This window comes from Lingula anatina, chromosome 9 (genome assembly GCF_051362555.1).
Source record: "Lingula anatina isolate TDL-2025a chromosome 9, LinAna3.0, whole genome shotgun sequence".
Taxonomy (NCBI): Eukaryota; Metazoa; Brachiopoda; class Lingulata; order Lingulida; family Lingulidae; genus Lingula; species Lingula anatina.
This window is the reverse complement of record NC_141775.1, coordinates 6,585,184-6,598,486: the sequence shown is the minus strand read 5'-3', so window position 1 is coordinate 6,598,486 and position 13,303 is coordinate 6,585,184. Positions and strand designations below refer to the sequence as shown.

The 13,303-nt window shown below is 36.8% G+C and overlaps 1 protein-coding gene across 1 annotated transcript in view; it reads right to left on the bottom strand.

The window, feature by feature from the left end:
* LOC106166767 (visual pigment-like receptor peropsin) overlaps positions 1 to 4,001 on the bottom strand; it is a 53,594-nt gene extending 49,593 nt beyond the window's left edge. The window contains exon 1 of the mRNA XM_086995930.1: positions 3,183 to 4,001. Within this exon, the coding sequence (XP_086852056.1) occupies positions 3,183 to 3,923 (741 nt within the window). The 5' untranslated portion in view covers positions 3,924 to 4,001. The remainder of the gene's footprint in view (positions 1 to 3,182) is intronic.
* Between the last annotated feature and the right edge of the window lie 9,302 nt (positions 4,002 to 13,303).

Below are 13,303 nucleotides of genomic sequence, written 5' to 3'. Positions count from 1 at the left end.
ACATGGGGCTAATGCCCCAATTCCACTCTGACTACGAATTCCAGGAATAGATATATTTTAAAAATCGTAGAGTTTCGCACATTTCTGGTAGAAATCCTGACCCTGAAGGTTTCAAATTTGTTAAGATATACTTACTATTTGTAGACTTTTGCTTGAACAGCACGAATATTGTCAAGAAACAGATACGTTTTGTTAAATTTTTTAAGAATGAAGATTGTTAGGATTCGGTTAAGAGAAAGCTATGTATCCGCCAAATGCACCTACGATTCTGGCACGATTATAAAAGATCATAAAAGTATCTTTGACTATTCTTTAAATGTCGAGGAATGTTCCCTCAAGACAGGTATAAAAAGCCTTCAGCCCCACTTTACAGAAACGTAGCCAAATCGTGATCAGATAAATGTTCCACGATTCCCAGATTAAGGTAAGAATACATAGGAGTGGCTGAAAATGTACTAGGAATCATTTACATATAACTAAGAATGTACCACAGATTAACCATGCACGATGTTTTACATTCGGGAGTTCGGAACCAAAATTGTGAATAGCTTCAAACGTTTGTCCCGATTTCACGATCTTAAGAACTGACTAAGAATAAATAAGAATCAGTCAACAGCTTAAAGAATTCATCACAATTAAAGTAAGTACCCTGGGATTGATCAATTCCTGGCGGTTTGTGGAATTCGTGGTGTGGAATAGGGTCATAAAACAGAAAATAAACAAAATTTTCTGGGACTCATACGGGTGTTGTTTTTTTGTTTTTTTTTCGGCTCTCGGGCTTTCGAGTTCCTAGCTACACAAAATATTCTAAAATGTTAAAAATGTTTTTTCATCTGGGTTTTAGCTGAATGAACGTATATATTTGTACAAAATTGTACTTTCATTTCGTTTCACATAGAAATGCACATTTCGGTATCAAATTCTATTACTTAAATAAGATGTCCCTTAGGATATTAAAAGAATGAAAAGTTTATAAAGATAAAATGAAAGATAACAGACGCCATAAAACGAGCATATCACCTAGCCATTTCAAAAGAATCGTACACGACTCCTTTTCACTAAATTGTGCCCGAAGTGTCATGAAAAGCACGGATAAAATTTAAAAAAGACTGTGCACATATTTCAACAAACGGACCTAATGTTCCCTGAACGTATTTCTCGAGATTAATGTCATGTTTAATTGTTTAGTTTATGTATACATAACTTTGTAATTTTTACATGCAGTGTTTATCATAAATCTGTACACACACTAAGATGAACATGTATTTAACTGAATATCTATTTAAAATATTTAATTAGTTATTTACCTATTACATCTGGTCATTATATAAAGCTCTATTTGCTCATTATTCACATACTGAATAATTATCATTATATTATACTTTACAAGGTCATATATATATATATATATATATATATATATATATATATATATATATATATATATATGTTACATAACACAAGAATAATGACAAAACAATGATAAAAATAATAAAAGCAACTCGATCTTAAAGCTAAAATTTTAACACTTGAGAGTTCAGGAGAAATTCTTTATAATAAAAGGGAAAAACAACAGTTCGTTTTTGTCAAAAAAGGAGTTTCCTGGGGTAAAAGACGATTTTACCATACTTACCAATGGCAAATGAATCCATTCTGACATTCAGTCCATGTTTTCTTTATAATCTCCTAAGAGACAATTGGTACACAGGTGGGTGGGCTGCAAACGCGCATAAAGTATTTGCTGATGGCGAAGCAAATATTTACGCGTGTTTATGTACGCGCACGTGTGCAAGTAGAAGTTTCCGTACATACAATGTCCATGTTTCATCAGCCTCCTCTGACTATCATAACACAAGACTTAACCTCTGCTAGGTAGTCAACACAACACGTTGCTGTAACCCTCAGTATCAAGAGGCAAGTATGGTCAGTGTTCCTTCTAATGCGAAAATTATCTGTGTTTTTGAGTACAAGTCTCTGTCTATGAAAAAAAAAGCAATAGCCTAAATTTCTAAATCATGCATGTTTCACATCAAAAACACAGCTTCATCTACGTCTCTTCAGTCTCTCCTCTACATCTACTATTCTCAACGCCCGGATAACATTTCGACTACGTTACTGCAATTCTCTTCTTTATGGTTGTCCACAAAATACGTTCGTAACGCCACTGTCAAATACTCCTATCCTCAAACAAACTCACTGGCTTCCTACAAAAGCAAGAATTCTTTCGAACATTTCATGCTCATGCTGCATTTTATAATTTTGCCCAGCTATATAAATGTGACTATGTATTATATTACGACCCTCCCCCCTGCAAGTGGCGCTCTTCTGACCATTTGCTTTTAAACACCCCTATAGACTTGACAGCTTTTTTTCAGTTGCTGCACCAAACCAATGTAATATGTAATTTGAGTCCACTTTTAACTTAAAGGAACGCCTCTCCGGACACTTTCAAAATGAACTTAAAAAGTATCTTTAAAAAAATATGTATAGAAACTTCAGGACTTTTTTTAAAGGACAAGATGAATTATCACTTTCAATTCTACATTATCTAAATCAATTTGCTTTCACTTACGCTTTCTTTTTTTTACAAGCCTTTTAAATTCTATATTCACATTGTCAAGCCCAATGAATATAATTGGATTTTAAACTTTAAATAATAATAATAATTATTATTATTATTCTATAATAGCCATATAAAGGAGTTGACCAGACATAGATTTTGAGAAGGCGGATCAAAATTATTATTATTATTATTATTATTATCGTGTTCAGCATGAGGTCTTACTCGTGCAATTCTCCTCGTTTATTTCCGACTCTGTCGATGTTATCAATTCAATTATTTCATTCGTAAGGGTCCTTTTGAAACTTATAAAATCCCTAGTGTCTACCTAGCTTATGAATACTGAAGCAGTGAGTTACACAACATTTAAAACCAGGCATGGTTAATACGTTGACAATATAGTGACTGTAGCATCTCTTATCCACAACAAAGTTTCCTAATGGAGAAGACGAAAGTGAGTATAACGTCCAGATCTATTATGCATTTTTTTCAAATATTGTTACGTGCACCCAACTGTATGGAATGTTGTCACATCCATCGGCCAAACTTGTCTGAAATTTAAGGCGACTGATGACAAACACATTAAACACATCAAACCAATAAGTTATCAAAAAATTCTCACCTTTATGTATATCCTCCCATACGACACCAGCATGATAACCAATGGTAAAAACAAACAGCAAACCATGATGGTGATTATATAACTCAAATCTTCTGGACTCTTCGAGTGCCACTTGATGCAGCAAGATGGGTGGCCGCGTTCATACTCGTAGCCATTCCATCCAAGGAGAGGAAACGATCCCCAGCCCATCCCGGCCAGCCAGCAGGCAACGCTGGCCCTAATGGCAACGCTTTTCCGAACCTTCTTCTTCGTGCAAATGACTATGTACCGATCAACGGCTATGGCGCCCAGATGGAACATCCCTATCAGTCCTAAAGTAAATACCAGAAAAGCGTAAAGATGACAAATCGTGATGCCAAAGAGCCACTCTCCGGCCAAATACGAGATCCCCACGAGGGGAAACGAAAGCCCCGATTGCGCTAGATTACAGATGCACATGGAAATAATGAACAAGTTGGTTGCAGTCTGCAAACTCCGATTCTGTCTGTACACCATGACGGCAACCCCGTTCTCTATCACGCCAAATATCGCAATCACCATAATGTATACGCCAGCAATAATGTTATCACTTTGCGAGAAACTCGAGTGGCTGGTATCATTGGAATGCATTGTAACGTTGTCCGTATTTCCGAAAGGTTGATGACCAAATCCCGCGGCAGCTGCAATATCCAGTTCAGGGGCACTGACGCTATTTGACTGCGTAACCGTATCAGAAATGTCATTCCCCATCTCTTCCTGCATTTTGCTAATATTTCTCAGTGCTTATAAAAACTCATCATTATTCTAAGGTGTCAATTGCTCCCTTGTGGGGCTGCTAATGTCAATGCTGGTTCTCTTGATTCTATTAAAATTGTAAACTAAGTGAAACACTGGAACAGTGCATTGCCTGAATTTTCCGGAAGACTCCCGTTGCTCATGCTTACTTAACTACTGTATGCCTATTTCAGCGGTTAACAATAGAGAAAGGAGCTTTTGTTCGTAATGCTTTGGTCTCCCTTATAACTTTCCTTTACAATTGAATGCCGTCTTAACTGCGCATTTTACCTTGTGTATAAGATCCTTTGAATTGTTTCGTCTTTCATTCGATGACAAAGGCCGGTCGATTTCAACATAAAAGAAACGTAATTTTATGCCAAATAATCTAACGATACTTCTGTGAGAACCATGATATTATATGCTAAGTTATCCTAACCGCAATTCCGTGAGAATCGAGATATTTTATGCTAAGTCATTTTGTCACGAGGAGTACTTTGTCTTTTATTGCATGGGGATTTCCTTGGGGCCACATTCTTCTTCTTTTTCATGTGCCATCACCATGCGGGTGTTTGCTGAATGTTGATATTTTGCCAAAGGTTCCTGTTTCTTGCAGTTGACCAAAGATGCCTTGTGGGAATATCAAATTCAGAATTGTCAAGAAAGGTATTTCGTTATCTGTCTCGGGCACTTTTGCCAGGTATTCTACCACTAACGCTAAGATTTTCCATATATATATATATATGACCCTTTATATAATTTTTTGACAACAACGTTTAAGAACCTCTTCGTTGGTAACTTATCAATGCAGCAGATTAGGAGCATGCGCCAGTAGAACCACATTATGGCATTTCGATGTTGCGTTGAGTTTCGGCTTTCAAAGTTTAAGACTCGCAGCCATACAAAGGAGTTGACCAGACATAGATTTTGAGAAGGCGGATTTACATCTTAGGCCCCTATTTCACACAGACCACGAATCCCACGAATCGCCAGGAATTGACAAATTTCAGGATTCGTGAGGATTCGCGAGATTTTGCCAATTTTCTGGTCTAATTCGACACGCTCACGATTCAGTTACGATACAGTTACGATAGTGTTACGAATATTCGTGGGATTCGGCTGGAATCGTGAGATTTTTCCAATTTTCTAGTCTAATTTGACACGCTCTACGATTCAGTTACGATACAGGTGCGATAGTGTAACGAGGAATCGCACGAATATTGTCCAGAAATTTACTACGATTTTTTAGAATCGGGAGTTCGTGGCCAAAACTTTGAACAGCTCAAAATTTTTGCCACGAATTCCCGATTGATCAAGAATTGCAAGAACTGACTACGATTATATACGAATCTGTTAAGAACTTCACGAACTGATTACGATTCAACCACGAATCCTGAAATTTTCAATTCCTGGCGATTCGTGGGATTCGTGGTCTGTGTGAAATAGGGGCATCAAAGTTTTTGCCACTAATTCCTGTTGGTCAAGAAGTGCAAAAACTGACTACGAATATATACAAATCTGTTAAGAACTTCACGAACTGATTACGATGCAACCACGAATCGTGAAATTTGTCAATTCATGGCCATTCGTGGGATTTGTGGTCTGTGTGAAATAGGGGCATTAAAGAACAGACCACGATCCTTGAAGATTTGACTGATTTTTCGAGAGATGATTTTTTTTCTTCGGATAACTGTCATGCAACAGGCGTTGGATGTCACAAAGGCCCTAGATAGTAAAACGAGCAGACGTGATCGATGGGAGCAATCTACAAAGTGGTGGGACTTCTGACTATGAAACGACCATGGTTTCTGTCTTGATGCTATAGTTCAAGATATTCGCGGGAGGCAACAGCAGCGTCAAAATTATTTTGGAGATCACATATATCACTATAAATAAAAGAATATCCACCTTTAATATAAAAATATACGTTTTTAGCAAAGACTGGTGTAATGACCCTTTAAAACTAACCCTAGGCAAAACCTATCCAATAAACTTTTTACGAGACACCACAAAGTACATTAAAATTAACCCACCCAGACTAGTCACCCCAATTAAATAATCTAAGTGATAGAGCAAATTGGAAGCAGATTTAGTCGCTCTGTTATCATGCATAGATATTACCTTTAACCAGTATCTAATTCATTTTTTCACAAAGAAGATATCTAAAATGCACCTACCAATTTTTCCTAATTAGTCAGCATTATGTGTATACTCATCTACACCTATACGGTACTTTCAGTTATATTAACGGGATAAAAACTGTTTATTTTGGCCAAAAAATTAATTTTCCTGGGGTAAAGGACATTTTTCCATACTTACCAATATCAAATGAATCCATTCCAACATTCATAATAAGTCCCTGTTTTTTTTCTAAAAAGTTTTTTGTAATAATCTCTTAAGAGATTATTACAGGGTGTAGCCATATGTGGAGGTCAGGTGATGTGATGGAAAGCACAAATTCCAAAATAATTGTGTTAACCGCCCTTTTGGGAATTTAGTGTATTTCTATGAGTTATTTACAATGTATTTATTGTGAAATATGGATATCTTACGAACGGCTATTATCCCTTTAACGACGGTATGAACATTCACCGCCATAACATTAATTACCATCAATTACAGGGTATTATTCTCTAAAAAAATCAACTTCAATGTTTCCTATTAAATGTTGATTTTATTACATAAATTTTTCAGTAATTATTTAAATATCAGATTTTTGCAATAACAGGAAATTAATCTGGAGAAGAACGTCTTTCTAATTCCTTGTTAATTGATTCAATTAGATGTTGGATGCCAACCTTTAAAACGGTATACCATAATCAGAAGAAAACGAACTGAAATTAACAATTTTGTATACCATTTTATTGGTTTTTACATAAATTTCATAAAGGTGTAAATCTAGTTTAAGAAACGCACGGGTGGTGGCATGGCGATCGAAGACGCGAGTGAAGCCATTCAGGTAACGGGGTGCAAACTTTCTATGCAGTGTTCACTTTGAAAACAAACAGACAAGAAAAAAAACAATAGAAACAATTGCCCAAGCAAGTACTTGCGAATTATAATACAGTGGAAATTTTAAAAAAGGATGTAAGAATGTAATTTTTTTTCCATTTGAACACCCTTTTTGAGTGGTAGCATCAAAACTGAAAAGCAGGCTGCCTACAAATTCTATTTGTAAGTTCTTTAGAAAAAAATCACCATACAATCTACATGACAATATATTTTTAATAACTATAAAAATGAAACTGAAAAAAAAAGGTTTGGAAGCAGCTGTAATTGACAATTCTCCCTGGATAATCCCCCCGGATACGCACCCCCCCCCCCCCCGGACAATTCCCCCCAAGGACAACCCCCCTCCCCCCGGACTATCCCCCCTTCCTCAAGGAATATATTTTTATATAGAAATATAAAGTAGAGAGTGTAAAGTCGTCTCCTTACTTGGCACTCAGAAATTAGGGCTTGACGCAGGGGTAAAGGTCCTGGTAGTGAAAGATATTGTTCGTTAGCTAGCTTTCAATGCCTTATAATATAGCAGTTGGGCTGTATCCTCCCCAGGGAGGCGAGAAGGTCAATACCTAGGCTATGCCCTGGCCCCTAAAAATAAACCAGGCGTAAAGTAAACTACACTTAGACGCACGTGAAGTGAGGCATAAAAAAACTGAACTGAACTTTACATGTACTTTCTTGGCTTCAGTTACAACACATTTATACATAATGATGAGTGACTATATTTGAATATTCTGCCAGTGGGATTAGCAGTTTCTTCATTTCATGTTGTCCTAACATGACCTATTCCAGTATCACCTATGGGAGACATTTCCAGGTATGACTTACGTTATCTGCTCGCAGCACGTGTAGTGGATATCTGCACTGGTTAGCAGTTGGAAAGGTCGGCAAGAGGTTCGCTTAATTTTAAGGTGTGATATATCTGAGTCGAGTTGTCTGAAAGGGTGGGGGAGGGAGGTATTCTCTACTGGGGTTTGTTTAGCTGTTTTAGCGGTTAAAATTGTGTTGAATATCCGGTTTTGTAACTGCAAGAAAAGCTTATTCCCACATACCCTGGTGAAGATGCTCTGACAGACATCGAGATATTGGAGGTAAACAATTTCAACATTTAGCCGTTGATTGAAGAAAAAATACTTTATTCTTACTTCCTAACACAGCTGATGAAATTATTCTCTGAAATCACGCTAGTATCGGAAGAGAGTGGGGGGTCAGAAGAATGACAGGGCAGAGAGTACGGTGCGGCAACGGAAAAAGATTGGCAGAATACATCCTATTCGACAACAGTACAAATGCACCATGTTTTTGTGTTAACTTCATTAGCAAGGGGAGGGAAGTGCCCCCCCCCCCCCCCCCCCCCCCACCTAATACACATTAACTCCTACGCCACCTCACCTCCTTAATCGAACTCAAAACATGACATTATGAGCAGCTCTTCCAATGGTGGACAAAAACAGCCCAAATGTCAAGGAAAAATATTTAAGTTATATATGAAGCGAGCGTGGATTACCTTATACGCATGAAAACCACTTTTACTTATTTCTTATACGACTCAAAGAAAATCGAAATGTCAAGGGATAGACCAAATTGATCAGCTGATCAGCAATAGAAGAGCTTTTAAAACTGCATTTTCTTTAAGTTTCTGGTCGTACATTTGGCCTATTTATCCGTCCCTCCAGTACGTAAAGTCCGCCAAATGACATTGTAATGAATGGCGCATTTCTGTTGCGCAATACCACCATTATTCAAACGACTTGCCGAAAACGGCCGAGGGTTATATATAGCACAAAAAGAAAGCAGAAAATATCCGTTCAAATATCATTTTTTGGGAAATGCGAAACGATGCCCTTCGGTATTTCTTTATGTTATGCTATTTGAAACTATATGGTGGCATTTGGTCAGGTTTTGTGGCAAACTTTTGATTCATTCTTCTTAAGTATGTTTATTTCATTCTTTAAATGCATCTTTATATCATCCAGGTTTGGAATACCGCTAATATTTATATTGCGATGTATAAATAACGTTTACAAAGGAGAAATTACCAGTTAAACATTCATGTACTTTCTCCACTACTATATATTGCACAGTAAAGCAACTGTCGCCTGCTACAGAGTCCCACCACTCAGCCGGAAACGATGTCAAATTACCCCGTCACCCATTATAAATACGCGGCCCAGCACGAAAATGACATTACCACTTCAAAAATCTGGCCATGATCTCAAAATTCAAGTCTCAAGCGTTTGGTTTAATTTGTCTATAGGTATCTTCATTTCTTAATTTCCTTTTCAATCCCCCTGGTTTTTCACCCAGATTATGCTGTCTATTAAGTACTGTCTGCGTTGCGTGTTGAGAAATTTGATGACAGCTCTGACTAGCCTTACACGACACCTTGATGAACCTTTTCATAAACCAGTGATCAATTCTCGCGTTAGACATGTATTGGAGATGTAAGGATAAGAAACAACAAAGCCCATAAAATCATCTTACTAATGTACATTAAAACCAGGGGCGAATTGAGGCCGTCTTCTGGGTCTTCCGGAAGAGGGCAAGATTTTAAAGTTTACTTTGATGGGTACCTAATTTTGTCTGTCGGAAGGCGGTCAAAATTTGGGATGTATCAACAAAGATAATTTAGAAAACTGTCAGAAAATATCTCTGGATCCGCTCCTGAAAACTGTAGGGTCCACCATTATGTCGCGATCGATCATAAACACGAACTCCGTTTCAGATGCATCTCATTGTTAAATCTTTGAAAGTTGAAATGCTGGCGTTTAAGTTTAATATCTCGACTTTCTGGATGTTGCATTTGAAGTTGTACCTAATTTTTCGCAATAAACATTTCCAAATAATTCTACTAGCTGTGTAATGTTTTGATAAACCACTTTCTTGTTTAGCTTTCACTTTTATGTGAACATTTTAAACAACGACAAACTCAGTCGTGCGATCAGGTGGCACGTGCAAATCAGCATAGCTTTCTGATTGTCTTGTGAGTAACTTTCTTCATTATAGTAGTATGCGGTTAACGACCGATCTTTAGAGATTAGTTTATTTTTCGACTTTTAGTTTTAAAACGGATCTTCGGGCAAGAGTATATTTAATATGTATTTTTAAGTTAACGTGTAAAGTGGACACGAATTAACATTTTAAAAGTAATGTTTAATATTTTATTAAATTTTCAGAATTAAGCATTTATAATGTTCCCGTTTATTTGTCGATATTTTCTGATGAAAATTCATCTGTGTAGTCTGTTGTTATTTATTCTTATTTTAAACATTTCACTCTCTACACAAAATGAACAAAAAGGCGCAAAGCGTTCGGTCGCACTGTGACTTTCCTCAGCGTGTGTCACTATGGGACTGAGTACTTCATGTACTTACCAATATATCAGTAGGGTCTAAATATCAGTCCATAACGACACACTTCCCTTTGTTGAATGGAGGGATATATATGTAATGATAAAATATCTAACAACTTCAATAAATTTCAAATAATACTTTTTGACCCTTTATTGATGTCAAACACTTTGAATATTAGTAATTGTGATTGCGTTATTTCTATTAATCAAAATATTATCTTGATTATCTACATAATCAAATAAAACTACATTATGTCTAATTGTTCTACATAAATGTCGGTATAATAACCTAATGTGCAAATTTTTGGCTGTTGGGTGGCTGAGTTTCTCACAGTGCACTTTCAAAAGAGAGCGATATCTATGCAATCTACTTAAGTCTAAGGTTATCATGCAACAGCAGCAATTTCTAAGAGGAATAAGTGTGAAAAAAAACTTTTGCAACCACAACCATTAATTGCAACTTGACACGAGAAAAAATTAAATTGTCAAGCAAAAGATATAAGACACTATCACCAGAAAGAATAATTCAGACAATGCCTTTGGCATTAATGCTCCACGCAGTATAGCGTGTTAAGTTATTGCGTGATAGGGCAAGGCGAAGGGAAGTTATACATAATCCCCGATTTCCACAGAATCAGTGAATCATGCTAAACAATCCTGTACAATGCCAGTATCTAAAGATAACCAGTTTGGGATGCTTATGAAATAATCATCACACAAGGCTGAATACCAAGAGCATTAGAATTACTTTAATAGACCAGGGAGTGATATAACATAGGGCACCTGTCTCGAATGACTGTAGTCGTGCTTCTAGATTATCAGTAAAATCAAATCAAGGTTGTATATTGACATTTTATGGTATCACGCTTGGAGATGTGTATTTCAAGACTGACGTGATGAATATCAGTTCAAAAGCAGAACAACCTAACTTCGTGTTTATAAGTTCAATGGCGACCCCCAAGGGCAAAGTGCCCCCACCCCTCCCCAGTTTCGCAGATACCCCCTTTTCACCGATCTTCCTTCTCAAAAACAGTCTAAAAGACGGAAAACAACACAAATTTTAAAAAATCTCACATAACCCGACTGAACAAATTATCCTTGTACCCCTCCGCAGATATCTGGATCCGCCAGTGAAGGCACAAGAAAAGTACTAGTGCGCCGATTAAAGGGAAAAGAAGCATCGTTTGCGCTGCCTGGCACAAAAGAAGCATTGATTTACTGTTTACAACGTCATTTTCACCTACATGACCATTATCGAAGACAGTCAGTGCCGTTGTATCGAAACTGAGGGTCCCTCCATTTAGTTAACCTGGGTTAAGTGGGTCAAAATCTAGGGCGAGGCTTACCTTTACAAATGAATGGGAAGCGGACTCCTATCTATCATGGGGGACTCTCTGTCACGTTACACCGGCTTAAATATTGTTATTCTCCTGTGTCATATTCTAATATCATATTCTGTGTCTATTATATCCAATAAAAATTAGATCTAGGTCTAGTGCCATCGATCAAGTTGAGTCAAATACAGGGCAAAAAGGTCTAAATTTTTTTAGGATAAGGACCCCCTTTGAAATGTCTGGCAGCATGTCTGTGTGTATTGACTGAGCATTATTCAAGGTGTGGCGGTGCAGTAGCTTTCAGATAGAATTACCTTTTTTCTTTCACAACTACAGGCAAATTAAAACTGTTCCATTATTACACCTTAAACTCAGTAAAGCTCAGATAATTTCATGTGTATGCTTATAAATACAAATCTAAATTGTCAGATATTTATAAAGGCCTATAGATGTTAGTCATTTACATGTAGGCCCTACAGGTAGGCCTACGAGCAAAAATTTTATCCATCTAAGGTAACGCATGAGTGTTAAAGGGAATGGCTTTTTGTTTGTTTGTTTTATCATCATTTGGGAAGAATCCTCTTTTTCGTCTAGACTCAAAGCTTTTATCAAATTTGATACGCAACACCATTTCTTTTTATTGCGCGTGTGTAGATTACACGCCGAGTCATAAAAAAAAAATGTTTCCACACGCATGCGCATTAATGCCTACGCACGCAGACGACAGGCAGATCAGTTTGCCCATTTGGCATTTGGAGCCTAACTTCAAAAGTTTGGTTGAAATGGAAAAGGTCTTGTTTTCCTATTGTTGATTACGCCTGTTTGCTATCGGGTCTTTGCTATACATAGGCCTACTATCCATTATGGCCATTATGTGGGTATTGAATAATAATAAAAAATATATTTAAGGGCAACTCTATGGGATATAACCACCAAAAAGGATTTTTTCGGGAAAATAATCAATTTCTCGTACGCACGAATCATTTATCTATCCTTTTCTGCACTTGGATTCGACCTTAATTCAATTTATAAAGGTTGACTTAGTTTAAAATGACTGGCCAAGTCACTATGAGCAGCGACGATTTCCTAAAGCTACGACGGAAATACATGTATCAGCATGAGGTACGGTCCAAAAAATATTTAAGGGGTTAAGTCGTTTTTATGTGAGGTTTTATGATTTTATTTGTGGGTGGCAAAAATAAAATTTATTGAATTTTCTAACCTTTCAGCTAAAAACGCATCTAAAAAGAGACTTAAAACTGGGTATAAAACGCCTGCGCTTTCGCCATATGTGCCTTCTTCAAGGACGACCTGGACTAGCTCGGGTGTGTTATCCCAACTTTTATTTATTCATTTATTTATTCTTCTATTTATTCATTTATTCCTTAAATAAGATCAACACGGTGCTTATGATGAATTTATTACGTAATTATATTGGCAGATAGGGTTTTTTATATTTAGTTTTAGATATTAGAATTCTTCACGTGAACTCAGTTATAGATTTTAGATTTTCCATAATGCACCAAATGGCATTTCCTGGATCACGGAATCTCAAATGTCGTCACTTGCCATTTTATTTTTTTTCTCAGCTTGTGGAATTTAGGCAGGCCCTATTTCAAACATGTTACATTTCAGTTATATACATTACCAAACTAGTTTAATTTTGATACCACAAA